Genomic DNA, 21,811 nt, shown 5'->3' with positions numbered 1-21,811 from the left:
AATCCTACCTCTAGAGAGGCCAGTAAGAGAGGTGTATGTGACAACAGGAGCCGTTTCTCTGTGTTGGTGCTTATCTTTTCAGTCAGTTTGAGACACAAATTTTCAGCATCTGGACATATGGAGAATAAAAACTTTATCATCGTTGTCTTCTTTATAACATGATATATAAGTTGTAAAACGATATACATTTATGACATGTACAACTATTATATATATATTATTATATATATATATATATATATATATATATATATATAATAAGATCCATGAAACCGAAGTTTACTCTGGTTTTGCTAGCATGGTGGACATGTGTATCCAAAAACAAGGATTGATACCAGTCCATTTCCTTGCAATATCGAGACATCCATATATATTATGTATTATGAGAAAAAAATTATGACCTGAACAAAACATCTAACAAGGATCTCGATAAGACATAACTATAAACTTATGCCTGTCTTAATAGACTTCATACAATGCGTTATAATTACATTTGTTGTTGTTTTTGGAGGGTTTATTTGGCTGAGGCTTTTAAGCTTAGTTTTTCTTTTTCTTGTTTTTTTTTGGGTTCTTTAGTTTGTTTGTTTTTAATTTAAAAATCAGTGATGATACTCACAAAAAGTCAAAAAGGAGGAAAAGTCTCGGAAAAACGGAAAACTCACCTAGAACATTCTTGCACCACAGGAAAGTAGGCAGGATGCTTCGATACTTAGCTTACCACATCGAACGAATAAACATGGTCGATGAACACTTCCGCAGTGGCGCAGTGGCGATGAAGCCCCGCAGCTGGATCGTTCAATTTTAAAACGCCCGGAGTCCAGTAAAAGGAGGAAATTTTTTATATATATTTTTTTTTTTTTAAAAAGGAGGTATTTTTTAAAGATTTATTATATAAAAAAAAAAGTAAAAGGAGGAAATGAAGGAAATATCCGCGGATCGAGGATCTGAGGAGGAAAACCGAGGAAAGGAAAGAAAACCGCGGATTTCCGCGGATCCGCGGAAAAGTATCATCACTGAAAAATGGAAACAAGGGACAGGTATAAAAGTGCCCCACGAGTCTCCATTGTTTCAAGCATGCTCTGATCACGAAACCCCACTTATAAGCACAGTCATTTTTCTAACCAGGTTTTTTTTTCTAAAAAGAGAAGTGAAACTATTGAAATGCTCTGTGGATATTAAACATACTTTTAACTCTCTTGTAAAAAACAATACCAATTTTATTGATTTGCCTATTTGATGAAAACAGGTCCATCATGTGTCCTATTATTGGGGTGGAAATTGGTGTCGTGCATAGATGTATTACAAGGGTGGAGTTAGGAAGGGGAGAGCTAAAGCTGCAAAGCATGAAGACAATTTTGAAGAAGAAGAAAAAGTAAGAGGGGGAGGAGAAAGAGGTTGTGAAGACTTGAAGTTGCCGTGATGTAAAAGAAAAAGAGGGAGGAGAATGATAAGGAAAAGGTGGTGGCAGTAGTGGAGGAAAAGGAGGAGGACAACCAGGATGGAGATGAGAGCAAACTTACAGCCATCAAGACAACTAACCATTATCAAAACTGACAATCTGGTAAGGATGACCAGGATGGAGATGAGAGCAAACTTACAGCCATCAAGACAACTAACCATTAGCAAAACTGACAATCTGGTAAGGATGACCAGGATGGAGATGAGAGCAAACTTACAGCCATCAAGACAACTAACCATTAGCAAAACTGACAACCAGGATGGAGATGAGAGCAAACTTACAGCCATCAAGACAACTAACCATTAGCAAAGCTGACAACCTGGTAAGGGCGACCAGAATGGAGATGAGAGCAAACTTACAGCCATCAAGACAACTAACCATTAGCAAAACTGACAACCTGGTAAGGACGACCAGAATGGAGATGAGAGCAAACTTACAACCATCAAGACAACTAACCATTAGCAAAACTGACAACCTGGTACATCAGTTGAGAGGGAGTTTTGGGACAGAAATCAGGAAGATTTGAACCAAAATTTGGGAGATTGCAGTTTTAGAGCAATGTGTTTCAACAGTGACATGAGATATTTTCTTTGGTGTGATATATATATATACTCTTAGTAGTAGAGGAAGTAAAGAGAACCTCTAAATAGTGGGGAAATCGGAAATCCCACCTATAGACATTAAAAAGATAAGCAAATATAAAATGGTGTATATTTATTCATTGATTAAGAACCTACACCTTTACCAAAGGTTGGTTGAAAAACAAGTCAGGAACAGACCAGAAAAAAGGATGAGTTAATGTTCACACATTTATATCTTTATAAGCATTTCATTTTCTGATTGGATGTATCCTTGTCAAAGCTGCTGATTTTTAACATTTTCACTTCACATAATCTGTATAACAAATAATGCAAGTATGAATAATATTTGAGAACATTCAAATTGTATCACATATTCATCTGGATATTTATATGATAATTCTCAAAACACTACGAAAGGTTTTAGTGTAGAAGGGGTCTTCCATAGCCATAGATCTCAAGTCAAGGGAGGAATATTTCACGGCTTCCGCGGAATGTCCATTTTATCTTAACTGATGTACAGCAATATGCCTCATTAAAGACAATACTGGTTAGATATAGAATTATTAATACACAAATCATACCATATAAAGGAAAATAAAATGTTAAATAACTAATAAACACGGATAAGTCCCGACAACCAGACTGTTAACAACGACTTTTAAAGATGTGGAGATAATACTAAGGGCCTGGAGCCAAAGCACAAGAAAATGTCAGAGGACTTGAAAAAACAGAAATCCACTCAATAGCGGAAATTTGAGACCTATGATAACCAACTGACATAAATGATAAAGTTTTAAATCAAATAGAAAGAACATTTTCTTTAAAATTTGATGTGGGCCAATTACAGTTCTAGACATGCCACTGGGTGCAAAGATATACTTCCACATAAATTCACTGGACCTCAGGCCAATTACAGTTCTAGACATGCCACTGGGTGAATAGAAATACTTCCACAGAAATTCACTGGACCTCAGGCCAATTACAGTTCTAGACATGCCACTGGGTGCAAAGATATACTTCCACAGAAATTCACTGGACCTCAGGCCAATTACAGTTCTAGACATGCCACTGGGTGAATAGAAATACTTCCACAGAAATTCACTGGACCTCAGGCCAATTACAGTTCTAGACATGCCACTAGGTGAATAGAAATACTTCCACAGAAAGTCACTGGACCTCAGGGATATCGACTTGGCACAAACACAACTGGAATCAGGTTAGAAGTATAGTCCTACTATTTTAAAAAATAAGCGTGTTCTGCCCGATTTCCAAGGACTCTGCTTACAAACGAAGACCACTGTATTACAAAGAAAATTATCTGTAAAAGTGTTTAAAAGTGGTAGTTTAGAGAACTAAATAAAAATGCTTTCTTTTATGTCAATGGTAAATAATAATAAGAAAAAGATGGATATAAACGACTTGAATGGGTTAGAATAGCCAAATAAAATGACCAAGAATTTTTAAAGAAATTATTCGAGCCAGATTTCCAAAATTGCAAATCTAAGACGGAAGGTCTGATGACTGTTTTAATCATACATTTTGGTTTGTAGATTGATTTTTTATGTACAGTAAAAGATAATGAAATCCTGCTTGTTGGTATATTTATAGGTGTATTGTCCTTAATTTTCTATTGACATGCAACTGTCCCCAGCGTATCCAGATACGATGAAAGAAATGACATACCAGCTTCTTCTCTGATGGACCATAACATGAGATCCACACAAGCTCCATTAGCGTGGACCGTCATTTGATAAGGGTTAAACTCTGTCACTCTCTCATTGTGGGTCAGCTGGCTGGATGGCTTGTTGGCCAGGAGGTCCTGGCATGTGTGGAACAAGCCACCCACAAATTGATGTACCTCATCTAGGAATGGATCTGCTACATCTGGAATGGAAAACGACGAATACTTCTATCCAATAAAATGCTATATTGATGTAACTTTGGTTCAATATTCTTCTATTGCATTTTCGGAGACCCCTACCCCAATCCATGGAAAAGGACTTAAAAACACAAAAAGAATTGTGACATGTTTGGTTTGCATGTAATTCAAGGCAGGTAAATGAGGCAGATTAGAAACTTCGACTAAATTATCAAAAATCCAAGAAAAAATGAGATATTGACAATATAATATTCTAATGTACCCAAATTATTTACATTATTTACAGTAAAATGCATGAATTTCATTCACAAGACTTAAGGCTATAAGAGTAGGCACCCTTTAAATTAATTTTTATTCTCTAATCTTTGTTGTCAAAACGTAGAATATCAGCCTTGAGAGCAGGAATGCTGAATGTGAAACGATTTAGCAGAATGATTCCACGAAATGTGGAATGGTAGGGGTCTCTGTGTCTTTAACCCTACAATCCCTAATTCTTCATTCAATAGTTTTGTCATTGATAACAATAACAATTTATTCATCTATCAAGGGCAAGTTTACAATAATAAAAAATTATGAAATCAATATATTGATAAATCACTTTGATCCAATAAATATGCATTACAAATAGTCATGCATTGACATAATAAAAAATAAAGAATAATTAATGTTAAAGAGAGATATATATTTAGATATGATTCAATTAAATATTTTCGTTCTAGGCCCTGTGCTTCAGAATAAATGATATTTTATGTGGTTCACTTTAAAGACATAAAGACAGAATCACGTAACTGCTGCTTGTAGATTGTTTAAGGCCCTGGGGAAGTAATTATTAACTTTTCTTTATGAAAAATTAATCCCATACCAAAATATTCTAGTTAATTCTATTTCGTATTCTGCATCCTTTATTCAAACTCCAGAATGTGTATATCATCTTCTCCAATATATTCCATTCTACTTCCATTTTTAATATACATGGATATCATCTTCTCCAATACATTCCATTCTACTTCTATTTTTAATATACATGAATATCATCTTCCCCAATATATTCCATTCTACTTCCATTTTTAATATACATGTATATCATCTTCTCTAATATATTCCATTCTACTTCCATTTTTAATATACATGTATATCATCTTCTCCAATATATTCCATTCTACTTCCATTTTTAATATACATGTATATCATCTTCTCCAATACATTCCATTCTACGAGGGCTCTTTCATAATTAACCGAAAAATGCCTGTAAAATCCGCGTTTTTTATGCTATCAACAAAATTCTTGTTCATACCTTGACTCGTCCTTCATTTCTCTACGTAACAGCCAAGTCTGTCGACACACTTCTGCCAACGCCGCACCATGGAATAGATACCCTCTCGGAAGAAATTTCTGTCAAGGTTTTGTAGCCATTTCCGCACATGGTCAACAAGCTCTTCATCGACATCAAAGCGCTTTCCTGCCAGCTCACGTTTCAGTGGCCCAAAGAGGTGATAATCAGATGGTGCGAGGTCTGGACTGTGTGGTGGGTGTGGCAAAATCTCCCATCCATATTTCTCTAGCCAACCTTGCGTCACTCGTGCTGTGTGGGGTGTAGCGTTGTCGTGTTGCAAAATGACCCCGTTGGTCAACTGCCCTGGGCGCTTTCTGCGAATGGCCTCCCTAAGCTTGTCAAGAGTTTGGCAGTACCTTGCAGCATTGATTGTTTCTCCAGGTTGTAAGGTTTCGAACAGAATAACACCACGACTGTCCCAGAAAACAGTTCCCATTATTTTCTTTGCTGACCGCATGACTTTGAATTTCTTCGCGACAGGTGAGGATGGATGTTTCCATGTCATCGAATCTTGCTTTGTTTCTGGGGTGCAATGGTGCAACCAAGTCTCATCACCGGTGACTATGCTGTCAAGAAAAGTCACATCGTACCCTAGAAAGTCTCCGCCGGCGTTGGCAGTATGCCCGTGAACCCTGCGTGAGCTCTTGCTTCTTCTCAAAAGTTCCCTGCAGATGTCCAATCTTTGTTCTTTATGATTGTCTGTCAATTGCTTAGGAACCCATCTTGCGCTGACTTTCCTGTAGCCAAGTTCATCAAATACAATTCTATGGGCAGAAGTTTCCGAAATTTCAAGACTGCTTGCGATTTCATGAAGTTTCAAGCTCCTGTCTTGACGAATAAGCTCATCAACTCGCTTCACATTGTCTTCTGACGTCGCAGTTATCGAACGCCCTCTCCCTTCCCTGTCTGTCAAGTCGGAATGGCCGGCTTCAAACAAATTACACCAGTGATAGACTTGTGTACGGCTTATAACATGCTCACCATATACACTCTGAAGTTCTTTATGAATTTCGGTAGGATTCAGACTTTTGGCGTTCAAAAAACGTATGACAGCTCTGATTTCCTCCTTTGACCAAGTTTCAAGGTGGGCCGCCATCTTTAAAATCGTCTAGAAATTCATTGTGCAAAATGATGCACTTCATAATTTCTGGGAATATCCGTAAGGAAATAAGGAATATCATGTCATTTACAGAATTAAAAAATCTCCACTGGTTGCTGAGCAATGGGCATTTTTCGGTTATATCATATTCCCCAATATATTCCATTCTATTTCCATTTTTAATATACATGTATATCATCTTCTCTAATATATTCCATTCTACTTCCATTTTTAATATACATGTATATCATCTTCTCCAATACATTCCATTCTACTTCCATTTTTAATATACATGTATATCATCTTCTCCAATATATTCCATTCTACTTCCATTTTTAATATACTTCAACTTACCCTTTTCTTGTTCTAAAATGTCTCGTAGCAGCGTAACCATGACAACCATCAGAGTCTCACTGAATGACTTATAAGGAAAACGAGAAGGGTTTCCTTTCTGGAACATTAAAATACAAACATCTCAATAAATCCTTCAATCCACTTTAAATTTATTTTTCTATACCATTTCCACTTTTCCTCCACTATCCCACCTCAATCTAACATTATACTGTGGTATGAAGAAAACAAAATCAAACCCTTCTCACAAAAACAAAACCATGAACTTAAATATAGCACGAAATCCACAAAGTGCGCTTAAAGTGATTTTCAAGAGATCTTTAGCTGATTTCAATACAAATAAAATACAGTTGTAGTTCAGTCCACAAATGCTTTTTACCTTTTTAAAACTGATTAATTAGAGAAGACAATTAGAATTTGGCTCACAGGAATTTCAGACTCCACTCACAGGAATTTCTATACTGACATAAGAATTTTAGCATACAACATTCTATTAAGGACTATACGATATGTAAACAATGTCAAATACCTTCCCAAATCTCCTTTTTAAAAATCAATCTTTCCAAGATTTTTCTACAGAGGGGGCCTAAAAAATATCTCTGTCGTCTGTCTGGACTTTAGTCATGTATTTATGTCTTTATTGTTCTTTGTTGTTGGCTGAAGAAGGGTTTTGAGCCCGAAACGTTCCGTGTTTGGTATTTTGTTCTTTTTTTAAGCTGTTATATTCATTTTTGTTTATGACTTTTTACAATCCACAGCTTCTAGCAGCCGAGTATCACTTAGACTTGAGGTACTTGTTATTGCATTTGAGGGTATTGCATTTGGTTGTTTTTAATGAAATTATGCTAAAACTCTAGCATCAATCAAGATAAATAGATGAAACTTGGCATTCCTGTACATTAAAAAAAAATTCTGTCTGTTTCTGTGGTCAAATATGAGTTATCTTGATAGATTTCAGATATATTTGAAAGTATAAGTTGTGGATTTTGTAAAAAATAATGACAGAGTTTGAAATGAAAATGTGCTGTAAAGAGAGAGAGAGAGAGAGAGAGAGAGAGAGAGAGAGAGAGAGAGAGAGAGAGAGAGAGAGAGAGAGAGAGAGAGAGAGAGAGAGAGAGAGAGAGAGAGAGAGAGAGAGGAGGAGGAGAGAGAGAGAGAGAGAGAGAGAGAGAGAGAGAGAGAGAGAGAGAGAGAGAGAGAGAGAGAGAGAGAGAGAGAGAGAGAGAGGAGGGAGGAAGATAATGAGTGAAAAATGGGTAGCAGACAACATAGTGAGAACATTTGTTGTCAAAAAAGAGGAAGGAAATTCTAAACAGACTCAGGCCATCTTAAGAGAAAAAAAAAAGTCAAAATAAGACTTTAAATTATGAAGGGAAATCGGGAATACTCCGAGAGCTGGAACCCATGCAAATCCATGATAGTTTGTAGAAAAGAGACATTTTGGACAAGCAGAAATAATGACTGCTTACCACAGTTGAGAGATAATCTTTGACAGCCTGGTCCAGTGATGTCATCACGTTCTTCTCCATTAGTCGCTTTGTCTAGTGGAATAAACACATAAGCATATCTTAATAATCACATATAGAGATAAAAACCATTCATATTTTGCTCTTCATAACCCCTGTGACACTGATCAATACCATACATGCTAGCCACAGCTAGTTTTTGTTGTCTGTTTACATCTACACAAAGTGCATCTTGTGCAGCTCACATTCATATTTAGTATGAATCACATCAATTGCTGTCTTTGTATTTTTTGCAATATAAACGACACATTTTCTGATAGCTGAACATTGCATTCATATGAAGAAAAAAACTATGATAATTGAAAATTGATTATTTTTCCTCTATTCTTTTTCAGGTATGGTTTTATGGATCATCGTGTGAAAGCACAGAAAGACGAAATCAGTGCTGGAGCCAAACTGTTAGAGATGTGGATTATTTATAATTTAAATTGGTGTTTATGCATTGTTTTAGGTAAACAACATAAAATAATTGAACTTGAAGGGAATAAAAATGTCTGGTAGTTAGAATGGGGATCAAAGATAGATGTGCAAACATGTGCTTTGTCTATCAACAAACCTGGCAGCTTCTTTGCTTTCGTGCAATAAAAAAGATCGTCATAACCCAATAAAAATTCAAAGGGCCAAAATTAAAGCCAAATTTTCAATCCATCAAAATTTATGAATTTTTATTTTCATCATCCCATTGCTTTGTACAGATCACTGAAAAAACTCTATTTGTGTAAAGAGTGATGATGGTGATGGCAGTACATTTTGTGTTAATCCCTGATATGCTGACCACCTTTGCACTTAATTTAAAGCTTTCACACCAGTTATAAGCTTCTGCTGTGTACTATAAGACTTAGAACCATTTCCATTACCTCAGACTTTGTCATGTTTTCATCATTAATAATGATCAAACAAGCAGTAACTATGTCAATGTCTAATGTTTATTTTGTTTTCACTTGGAACTTTTAATCCAATTGTTAATGAATCATCTCGATGTTTAACAGATTTGTAAGATTGATTTTGATTTTAACATAACAGCCTTACCACTTGGACCATGTTCTCTTGATGTCGGTTACTGAACTTAAGATGATCTTGCTCTGGAATGATCTCAAATCCCCAAGGTCGAGTTCTTGTAAAACTAGAGGCAATCTTGTTGAAATATATAGAGCTGGGAGCTGGATCGTAGTCCATTTGACTGGAAGTTCCATTGTTGATGCCACTACTAACACTTTCTCCTCGTACAGACATGTCCAAGGGAGAGGGAGATCTGCAATGGACAACAAAATGAAGAAACTTTGAAAACTGTGGAGATATATAAAAGTCTTCTAACAGTTAATCTGGATTATTCAAACAATAACTTCTCCCTTTATTTATCTGAATATAACCACAGAGTAAACGGATTTCATCAAAGAAAGAGAAACGCGGCAAAGACTTCCCTTGGTGAAAATGGTATGATCTGCTGTTGTTTTTAGATAGAGAATGGGAGAAATTATGTTTGATCAAATAAACTTGAATCTGACCTACAAAGAGTTAAATTCAATCCAAGTCTTCAGGCTTATATTGTTTCTATGATTGTCTATAGAAGGTACTCGTATTTGAGACCAAAATGATCCTAGCTATGCATTTTCATTATTTAAAAAATAAAAGTGAGTGAAGAGTGTAAGCCTTTAAATAGCACAATATTTACTGTATGTGAACAAATAGAATATTTACTGTTTGTGAACAAATAGGATATTTACTGTATGTGAACAAATAGATTAACAATTTTTTACTGACATTTTATCACTGAGATAATCTATCAAATACATAGTTTGTCATGTCAAATTATTCTCCAATAAACAATGAATGTAACTTTCTCTTTGTGATGTTGCCAGACATATTTATAACGCTGGCTTCCGACAACAACAGACGTGTTGTGAATATTTACCTATTTTCTACACATATTTTTATTCATTTCTCATTCAATCGCCGGAATTTACGTCTAATTTTTTATTCAAAATGGATGTGAAATATATATTGTTCCTGATTTGTATACTTATTAGCATTTTTATAACTGTAAATTGTGTTTTAGTCTGTGATTTTGCTTCCCAAAGCCTATCGATAATATCTACTCCAGAGACTCTCTGATCCCTTCAACCTGTGACACCCCCACCACCCACTGTTGACACATCTTATATTAAAGTAAGGAAGAAGAATCAAGACAAAATTCAACAGACGGCCTTTTCATCCCTTTTTACCCTGTGTAGTGGCAGGTAATGTATGATAGTTAAAGAATAAAATTGATGAAGTATTCACTGTGTCGTTTTAATAGTGGCTATCGTTTAACCTCCAAAATAGCTTTAACCGAGACTTGGCTCTCTCCTCACATACCATTGTCATGTTTTGAAATTGAACAATATTCACTATTTCGATGAGATCGGACTAATGTTAATTAACGAACTGGGGGTGGGGTGTGCACATACATTAACAACAAATGGTGCCACCCCAATAACTGTCAGACAAAGAAAGTGTACTGTGACAATCATATTGAATTTCTTACCATACCTTCATGACCAAATCATCTACCCCCATCAACGTCTACATTCCACCATCATCAGACAACAACACAGCAGATAATATTTTGAGGAGAGACATACAGGACATTCAGATAAAGTAACCCGACACCATATTGATGGTCACAGGTGATTTTAACCACTGTAATGATTTCACTCTCCCAGGACTTTATTATCAATACGTAGACTGCGATACAAGGGACAAAAAAAAACATTAGATCTATTCCTGTGTAATGTTAAAAATAGTGACAAATGTTCACCCTTGCCCCACTAGGTTTATTTGACCACTGCATGCTCTTGCTACTCCCCACCTACCGCCCTGTTTTTAAACGTGTAAAACCAGTAAAGAAAAGTGTACAGATCTGGAACAGAAGTGTGTGTGAAGATGTGCATGGTTGTTTTGAATGCACTTACTGGAATGTTTTTATCGAATCATGTGATAGTAAGGATGAGCTGAATGACTGTGTGAGTATTTAAAATTTTGTGAACAGCTGGTGTGTTGTAAAAAAGAAATAAGATTTTATCCTAACAACAAGCCTTGGATAACAAAAGATCTAAAACTTTGATTGAGCCAAAAGAAAACTCTCTTTACTAGTGGAAACAAAAAAGATCTTAAAACAAAACAAAAAGAGATAAAGAGAGTAATATCTAGCTGCAGAGAGAGACAAGTACAAAAATAAAATTGAAAAATGCTTTTCTTCTGGAGATATAAAGGACACATGGCGGGGGCTTAAAACTGCTGTCAACTATAATCCAAAGCCCACGATTATACCAAAAGATATCGAAATTGTAACTCTGAACAAATTTTATTCACGTTCGACACAGCAAACAAATTTGATATTGAAAATATAAAACATAAATTAGACAGGGCTTTGGAAGATGAAATGACTATTGAGGTCAGTGAAGAAGAAACGAGATTCGTATTTTCTAAACTAAACGAGAGGAAGGCTGCTGGGCAGGATGGGTTGAAAGGACAATTGTTAAAAGAATGTGCCCATCACCTTTCCTCCATTTATACACCTATTTTTAACATATCCCTCCAATGCATTTCGATTCCTGCAATTTCGAAAACTTCAAAAATTCTCCCTGTTCCAAAAACGAAAAATTTGAATCAATAAACGATCTCCGCCCTGTTGCACTGACTTCAATAGTCATGAAATCTTTAGAAACATTTGTTCTTATCAAAATTTTGAACCAGTTTATGCCATTAAGTGATAGTCATTAATTTGCTTACAAACCAGGATGTGGCGTAAAGTGTGCCATTCTGTTGTTTAAAAACAACATCTGCAGGCATCTAGATCACGCTAAGAGCTATTGCAGATTGCTTTATGCAGATTTTTCTTCACCGTTCAATACAATAATAATCGAGCTCTTATATAGTGCAATATCCACTAAATGTGCTCAAAGCGCTTTACAAGGGGTCCCTGGTCAACAGCAACATATAACATGTAGGACGAGACATGACGCCTGTTAGGCGATATTACAATTTTTCCGGACAAAGACAACGCTGTTAACGGCCAGGTACTCATTTTACACCTGAGTACGGTGAGAGAATGTGAGTAAAGAGCCTTTTCCAAGGACTCAACTATGCGCCGAGCGCGAGGCTCGAACCCAGGACCTTCCGTAAAAGCGAGTGTCATACCACTAGACCACATAGCCGCACAATGCAACCTCAGTCTGAATTTAAACAAGTATATAATTGGTTGGGTGCTCAAATTTCTTACGGAGAGAGCACCAGGTCCTCTGGTTATTAGTGCAATGCCTCATTTGCTTGGCCACATTGCCAACTGATAAGTATTTGAAGGAAGAGCAGATGAGGTGAGATGACTTTACCTTTCTCGACAACTGGTCTTTCTATCTGTGACAATGGCACCGTCCACCACCTCCACATTGGCACTCACACTGTCAGAGAAAACGGTTGACATTGTACGTGGAAGAATGGAGCGAAATGTGTTAAAATTGGTCTTCTGTGGTATGGGTTCGGGCTCGGATATGGTCCCTTGTGGTGTCTTAGGTGGATGGACAGACAAGAGGTAGGAAATCAAAGACTGTTCCTCGTCACTTGATCTTCCCATTGAACGTGCCAAGCCCAACAGTATTGGAATCTGACGACAGCACAATGTTTCTGTCATGGAGTCAAGAAAGAGTGAGATGTGATTCAATAACTTTTTTAACTTAGTGTGATATTAAAATTCATTTGCTGTGAAAATTCCAGGATTTGCCCGATCAAAAAATAAATGACTTTGCAGCCTTTCCCATTTTTGATTCAATCATCTTTTATCAAGTGATTAATATTTTGTGACACTTCAAACCAATTTGTTCTAACCACAACATATTTTTTTCATTGAGTTCATTCTTATAAAACTGATGTTTGTTTATTGTGGATGTATAAAAAACCAATAACAAAATCAACTCCCATTTGGAAGAAATCTTTTTCACTAATCATCAAGCTATTATTTACAACATTTTCACGCCAAAAACTGATTCTTGAAAGAGCAGTCAATCAGTTTCAAACTTATTAATTTATGCACCATTAAAGTATCGTATATGGAACATAATTTCAAAGTTTCATCATGTTCCCAATGCATTTGAAAAATAGTAACAAATGAGAACCTACCTGCTGAGGTACTCGGAATGGGATTTTCGCAAACTTTGGTCATTGACTCCAAAATAGCCATCTGTGTGTCCAGTATCTATAATAACACATTAAAGAGCATTCAATCTTTCATTCAATTCTACACAATAACTAATGTAAATAACACATTAAAGAGCATTCAATCTTTCATTCAATTCTACACAATAACTCATGTAAATAACACACTTCCCAAAAATCAAATTATATTTATAGGAAGATATGTGACTGAGAATTCACAACGGGCACACCCCCTTCTTACTCTTTATGTCCAACATACTCAATGAAACTTGTACGTCATCTATTTGAAAGTAAACCTGTAGAACTAGATGAACTTTGACACATATCCCTACAACCAAACCATTAGCAGTTGACTCATCAGCCACCAACAATAACTATCAAAGACATCCAAAAATTCCATCCTGACAAAAGACAAAAGGGTTTGAGTACAATCAATGCTAGTTTGGGTAAGTAAGTAAGATAGGAATAAGATTTTTCCTGTTGTGTAATATCCACAAAATATCCATAAAGTGCTGGACAAGGAAGAACAGCAACACTCCACATGTAGGATTTGACATTCAACATGTAAGGTGTTATTATAATTTCTTTTTTAAAGAGTTTACACCGCTATCTGCCCACAATTTATTTTCCACCTGAAAATGTGAGTCAGGAGCCGTTTCCAAACACCAGAGAAATGAGAGGGAACAATTTGTTTTCCTTTCCATGCATCATGAGTTTCATTTCCTGACCATAAAAATTACCATTCACAGTTCTCATCTTCCTCTTGAACATTATCCTGACTAGCACGCTATCGTTCTTTCACAGTGAATGATTGAAATTGGTGACCCTTTATTTCAATGATTACCCAGATAGATAGACCAACATCCACTAATGTCGCACTTTATTTTATCATTGTACCAAATTATTGATATATGCAGGCTGAACTATGCTAAATATCTCTTGATTCTATTTGAGGAGAGAAAAAAACTGAAACGGCAGCAAATTTACATCAAAGCAGCTGTATAGAGGGACTATGAGAATAAATCAGTATCAATTCCTAGATACCTACTCACCATGTCTTTGTACTTGAGGCTTCGAAATGCAACGTCAGATAAAATAGTGTTCAGGCAGAAAGAAAAAGACTCACTCATAGGCAAATCTGGTAGATAAAACATACAAAATGAATGAATGAATAATAATAATAATAATGATAATAATAATAATAATAATAATAATAATAATAATAATAATAATAATAATAATAATAATAATAAAATAATAATAATAATAATAATAATAATAATAATAATAATAATAATTACGATGATGATGATAATAATAATTTTATTTTTTTAATTATCATAATCATTGTAATGTTTCCAAGTAATTAATTTAATGAATTACATCCCCTGTTTTATAATTTACTTTCACTTTCAATACTTCCAGTCTTCTACTTTCACTTCCTGTTTTTTGGTTATCTTTGTATCCTGCCAGCAAGCAGCAACCTACTCTGTATCATGCTTATCAATAAACTTTAATCTTCATCCATCCACCTTTGCATTATTAAATTATCATTTAATACCCATTCAAACATTACATTGGCGACGAGAGGGTACATCCACACAAATATTTACTACTTCAAATAGAGTATTTTATCAAATGCTTAACCTATAGTTCATCACAATCGTGTTTGTAAACAATGGCTTCTCTAAGCTTGCCTACCTACCCAACATTCGACTGTGCATCAGCAGGTCGAGCTGTAAGATGGCAGAAGTGGGTCTCTCGTTTGAAAAACTTGTTTGTTGGCTACGGAATAGAGTCCGTTGAAAAACAAAAAGCGCTGCTACTCACCTTTGCCGGTGACGAACTCAATGACATCGTTGATACCTTCACTGAAGAACAACTAACTCCGAGAGGCAATGAGACACACTTTTCAAAACTTTGTGATACAATCACCAACCATTTTAGCCCACAAAGCAATAGGGAATACCAACGATATGTTTTTCGACATACACACAGTCATCTGATAACATCGAGGAATTCTACGCAGAACTGAAACAGTTATCTCTCACTTGTCAGTTCCACGACGCGGATGCCGAAATTAAATCACAGCTAATATCAGGATGTAAATCGCAAAAAGTAAGTGAAAAAGGTTTATCCAGTCCAGACATTAGTTTGGCTGACCTTCTGACTTATGCCCGCACCATGCAACTAACCACAGTCCAGGCAAAGCTCATGGCATCAGATTCTCCTGTAAACGCAATCAATACGAACTTCGGTCAAAATCACAATAATCAAAGACAACGATCTACCCTACCCCGCAATCAACGTCATCATCATGGCAAATGCAACAATTGTGGAGGTGAATGGCCACACATTGGAGGTCAAAACCACTGTCCCGCTCGAAACAAAACATGTCGTGCATGTAACAAACTACATCATTTTGCCTCGGTATGCAAATCTGATTAACACAATCAAAAGCTTTCGAATAGTCTATAAAACAAGTGTGGAGGCCAGAAAGCTTTTGATTGTGTTAATCATGAGAAACTATGGGAAACTCTCCTGGAGATGAACTTTGATCCTAGAATTAGAAACCTGATAAGATCCCTCTATGAGAACCAACAATCAGCGGTACAACTAGAAAGCGGAACAACAGAATGGTTCAAAGTTACAAAAGGAGTAAGACAGGGATGTATTCTATCACCCCATTTGTTCAGCATTTACACTGAAGGTATAATGCGAGATGTGGAAAACGATGTCAGGAGAAGTAATTACAACGAACCTAAAATGCAAGGTCTACCCATAAAAGATCTGAGGTACGCAGACGACACTGCACTATTGTCCACAACACCGGGGGGACTAGAGAATCTAATAACATCTGTAAAGGAACATAGCGAGACCAAAGGCCTTAAGCTGAATATAAAGAAGACCAAAATCATGAATACTGACAAATGCAAAACAGATGCCATCATAAAAATCAATGGAGAAGAAATAGAAAGAGTAAAGAATTTTGAATATCTTGGAGCCAGGATTGAGTATAACGGGAAATCGGCCCCAGAGATCAGGAGGAGACTAGCAATGGCAAGATCAAAGCTAGAAAAGATGAATAATATCTGGAAAGGGCAGTGCATTCAAACAAAAATCAAAATCCTCAAAAGTGTTGTTTTCCCAACTGCAACATATGGATGCGAAGCATGGACTATCAGCAAAGCAGAGAGCACAAAGATCACAGCTTTTGAAATGGCATGCTACAGAAAAATACTCAGAATATCATGGACTGAAAAACAAACAAACAAAGAAGTCCTGAGAAGGATCGGAATAAAATCACCAATTCTTCTTCAAACTGTAAAGAAATTGAAACTAAACTATTTTGGCCACACGACTCGCCACGAATCATTAGAAAAGCACATTCTGCAGACAAGGGTAGACGGCAAGAGAGGAAGAGGTAGACCAACAAGAAGCTGGGAACAAGATATATGTGAATGGCTGGGAATGACAGCAACTCAAGCAAGTAGACTGGCGGAAAACCGTAATCTGTTTCGCAAGAAAGTTCGGGAAGCAACGTCCTACGCAGGATCAGCTGACTAGATGATGATGCAAATCTACTACAACACGTCATCAAGACCAGCCATCTCAATCGCAATCTCATTCCAGAAGACAAGGTCAAAGTCACAACCTAAGGCGTCGCGTCCACGTCATAAATTCAGACTCAGACAGAAGACAAGGTCAAAGTCACAACCTAAGGTGTCGCGTCCACGTCATAAATTCAGACTCAGACTCGGACACTCCAGTCAATCGTCTCAACACCCACGACTGACACGTACAACTACAATGATACAGAATACGTGCTTGCCACAAACAAGGGAAGTAACCTTCCTCACTTCGCTGTCTCGATAGGAGACCATGAATTTCAGTTTCTTGCTGACTCAGGTGCTACGATCAATCTCTTAGCAAAGGTTGACTTTGACAAGTTAAATCCCAAACAGATGCTACAAACATCATCCAAACGAATTTCAGCATACGGCTCTCCTTCACACATTCCTGTGTTGGGCGTCTTCTATGCTACACTGCGACATGGTACCACATCAACTACGGCTCCTATTTACGTTGTCGATCGAAATGAACGCCCCATCTTAGGCTGGCAAACATGCCGTGATTTGCAATTGATTGACACCATCAATCATATCTCACCAAACCAGAGTGCTCTCGTACAAGAGTTTTCAGACTTATTTACCGGTCTAGGCTGCTTGCAAAACACTCAAGTCAAACTACACATAGACCAAAACATTTAACCTATAGCGCAGCATTACCGACGCATTCCATTTCATGTCCGCCAAGACGTTGAAAAACAACTCAACAAAGATGAAGAACGGGTGTCATCGAGAAAGCTACTGGCCCTACCCCATGGGTATCTCCTATCGTTGTTGTGCCAAAACCCAAGCAACCTGGTAAAGTGCGTGTATGTGTGGACATGCGCTCTGCCAATACAGCCATCAAACGTGAACATCACGCGACACCTACACTCGACGAGCTAAAAACTGAACTATCCGGAGCGAAAATATTTATCAAAGTAGACCTGAATCAAGGATACAACCAAATTGAATTAGACGAGGCATCAAGATACATCACAACATTTGCCACGCATAAAGGACTCTGCAGATACCGCCGTCTTTTCTTTGGAGTAAATTCCGCAAGCGAAATCTTTCAAGAACAGATCAGACAAGCACTCACCGGTCTGCGAGGCGTCATTAACATTAGCGATGACATCCTCTGCTTTGGCAATTCGCAACAAGATCATGACGCCAACCTACGGGCATTGCTCCACCGCTTACGAGAAAAATGTCTCACTATCCACAAAAAAAAGTGCAAGTTCAACCAAACATCAATCGAATTTCTTGGACACACCTTCAGCAAGGACGGAGTCACTCCTAGCCACGAGAAGGTCAAAGCAATTCTTAACCTAGCTACACCCACAAATGCTTCTGAGGTGCGTAGCTTACTCGGCATGATAAATTTTTGCGGTGCACACCATATTCCACACTACGCATCACTCACACACAATCTGCGCCTACTCACCAAAAAGACCGTCCCATGGGAGTGGACAACCATCCATACCACCGATTTTAACTCTCTAAAAGCAGCTCTGAGCAAAGCAATCACCTTAGCCTACTTCGACCCAAACAAGAAAACCGATATTTATACAGACGGAAGTCCCATAGGGATATCGGCAGTACTTGTTCAAGACGGTCACATTATACAGTTTGCAAGCCGCCCACTTACACCAACCGAACAGAGATACTCGCAAACAGAACACGAGGCTCTCGCAATAACTTGGGCGTGTGAATATTTTCACATTTACATCTTCGGATCATCCTTCAAAATACACACCGATCACAAACCTCTTACCACCATCTTTTCAAATCCTAAAGCCAGGCCATCGCCAAGGATTGAACGCTGGATACTACGCATGCTACCATACCACTTCACCATTTGCTAAAGGCCAGGATTTGACAATCCTGCCGACTTTTTAAGTCGTCACCCAGTCACACACTCTCAAAGCTATAGAGAACAAACCATAGCCGAAGAATACATTAACTACCTCACACACACTTCCACACCAAAATCCATGACCCTAGAAGAAGTGGCACACGAAACATCACAAGACCAAACCCAATCAATACGATCCAATAATTGGTACACCAATTCTCAAGAAGTCAACCAAAAGCTTTTTCAAACGCTCTATCTCTGCCGCTCTGAACTCGCCATTGCAGACAAACTCCCTGTCATACTAAAGGGTCATCAAATCGTCCTACCACAATCGCTTTATGAAACAGCCATCAAACTAGCACATTCTGGACATCAAGGCATAGTCAAAACTATATCCTTACTGAGGGAAAAGGTCTGGATACCAAACATGCAGAACAGAGTAGAGAACACTGTAAACAACTGCATGCTGTGTCAAATTTCTACACCGAAAACAACACGCGAACCGTTACAAATGTCCCCGCTTCCATCAGCCCCGTGGACAGAACTCTCAGCAGATTTTGGTCATCTGCCTAATGGCCAGTACATATTGGTCGTTACAGACGAATATTCCCGCTACCCCATCGTGGAAATACTCGACTCCATTCCAGGTCACAGCGTTATTCCCCGCCCGGACAAAATTTTCTCAGAATTCGGCATCCCGGAATCATTGAAAACTGATAACGGTCCTCCCTTCAACGGAGATGACTTTTCCAACTATTGTCACCACATGGGCATCAAACACCGCAAAATTACCCCATTGTGGCCTCGTGCCAACGCCGAAACTGAACGATTCATGAAAACGGTCAAAAAAACACTCCGAAATACCCCAACTCCACAGCTAAAACAACAACTGTACCGATTTCTAACATCATACAGATCAACTCCACACTGCACAACAGGCGTTGCTCCTGCAACCATACTTTTCGGCCGACAACTTCGAACAATGCTCCCACAAACCACCAAATCCTTCGAAGATAACTCATTGCGTGAACAAGACGTCCACCAAAAAACCAAAATGAAGCATTACGCTGACAACAAAACATATGTAAAGCCTTCAGAGCTCAAAATTGGCGATCCCGTTCTCCTAAAACACAACAACCTTACAAAACGCGACCCCCCATACGAATCACAACCTCTTGTTATAACCCAAAAGAAAGGATCCATGATCACAGCTGCAAGAGGTCAACAGCAAGTTACTCGCAACAGTAGCTTCTTCAAAAAGTCGCCTCGACCACCAACACCCGAAAATTGTGTAACAAATGGTCCCCCCGATAAGACCCCATCGCAACATTCGTCGTCCCAAAAAATTTGACGATTTTGTACTAAATAATTAATTGTCTTAATTAAATCCTCAATACGTAGTGTTAAAAGTTGAAACCAATAAATAATAATTATATATATAAATAATATATATATAATAATATATATAATATATATATATATATATATATATATATATATATATATATATGGTGGATAAGAATAATTAAATAAAAAAACCTTGTGCCCGTGCCTGGAAGGTTTTTTTCATTAAAGTGATAACTACAAGCATTTAAAAACTATATTTAAGATTTAGTCTTAAAATCTTGGCATGACATCAGTTCCCACTACACCATAATGTGAAAACCTTGTGCCCGTGTCTGGAAGGTTTTCTAATAAAAAACTAATACATATATAATATGTGTGTTATCAGTTACTCAAATACTCAAGTTAGCAGTGTACCACTATCATTAAACTCTTCTTATTCTTACTATGATTTCACCCTGAGGAGGAAAGATCTATGCTATCATTGGAACAATATCAGAGTATACGACATCATCAAGTCTGGGACAATTAATTTACTTTCCTTTTCCTGATCTAGACAGAACTGCAAGATGTTTGCAATTTATTTGTGAATCAATTTATTATTGCTACTATATTATATTCAACTCAGTTTCCCTGCTTTATCTTTAAACATTTTGTTGTTGTAAATATATCAATTAATCAACTACATTTTCTTTATTAAAAAGAGGAGTGATGTAATGTTTCCAAGTAATTAATTTAATGAATTACATCCCCTGTTTTATAATTTACTTTCACTTTCAATACTTCCAGTCTTCTACTTTCACTTCCTGTTTTTTGGTTATCTTTGTATCCTGCCGGCAAGCAGCAACCAACTCTGTATCATGCTTATCAATAAACTTTAATCTTCATCCATCCACCTTTGCATTATTAAATTATCATTTAATACCCATTCAAACATTACAATCATCATCATTATAATTATTATTATTATTATCATCATCATTATCATTATCAATATTAATGCACCAGAATTATAATTACTCTTCTTTCCCTTCTTAATTATCATTATTAGTTTTATCATCATCATCACCATCACCGTTATTTTTATCATTATTATCAATATAATTATTATTATTCATAACATTTTATCATTTTCATTATTATTATTACTATTATGATTATTATCATTATTATTATAATATTAATATTAATTATTGTTATTATTATTATTATTATTATTATTATTATTATTATATTATTATTATTATTATTATTATCATCATTATAATTATAATATTAATATTAATAATAATTATTATTGTTATTATTATTATTATTATTATTACTACAACGATTATTATTATTATTATTATTATCATCATTATCATTATTATATTGTTATTATTATTATTATTTGCTTTAAGGTCACGTAATCTTAGCTCCATAAGTATAAAATGTAATGTAATCATTAATTTGTACACAACACAGAATTCACAAAGTGCTCTAAGGAACTACATATACAAAGACAATAGGTTACACAAAACACAAATACTATTACTAATATTAAAAGATTATTATTATTATTATTATTATTATATTATTAT

The 21,811-nt window shown here is 36.5% G+C and overlaps 1 protein-coding gene across 6 annotated transcripts in view; it reads right to left on the bottom strand.

The window, feature by feature from the left end:
* Positions 1–21,811, bottom strand: part of LOC144968879 (phosphatidylinositol 4-kinase alpha-like) — a 110,597-nt gene that overhangs the window by 81,228 nt on the left and 7,558 nt on the right. For all 6 annotated transcript variants that reach the window (XM_078907695.1, XM_078907697.1, XM_078907694.1 and 3 more), the window contains exons 4-11: positions 14,471–14,556; positions 13,383–13,458; positions 12,599–12,890; positions 9,258–9,480; positions 8,172–8,243; positions 6,706–6,802; positions 3,724–3,924; positions 9–109 (exon numbers count right to left, since the gene is read on the bottom strand). In XM_078907695.1, coding sequence (XP_078763821.1) covers positions 9–109; positions 3,724–3,924; positions 6,706–6,802; positions 8,172–8,243; positions 9,258–9,480; positions 12,599–12,890; positions 13,383–13,458; positions 14,471–14,556 — 1,148 coding nt within the window. The remainder of the gene's footprint in view (positions 1–8; positions 110–3,723; positions 3,925–6,705; positions 6,803–8,171; positions 8,244–9,257; positions 9,481–12,598; positions 12,891–13,382; positions 13,459–14,470; positions 14,557–21,811) is intronic.

The sequence above is a fragment of the Berghia stephanieae genome, chromosome 3, assembly GCF_034508935.2.
Source record: "Berghia stephanieae isolate SIO BIC M18660-M18661 chromosome 3, UCSD_Bste_1.3, whole genome shotgun sequence".
NCBI lineage: Eukaryota > Metazoa > Mollusca > Gastropoda > Nudibranchia > Aeolidiidae > Berghia > Berghia stephanieae.
This window is presented reverse-complemented; position numbering and strand designations above follow the sequence as displayed.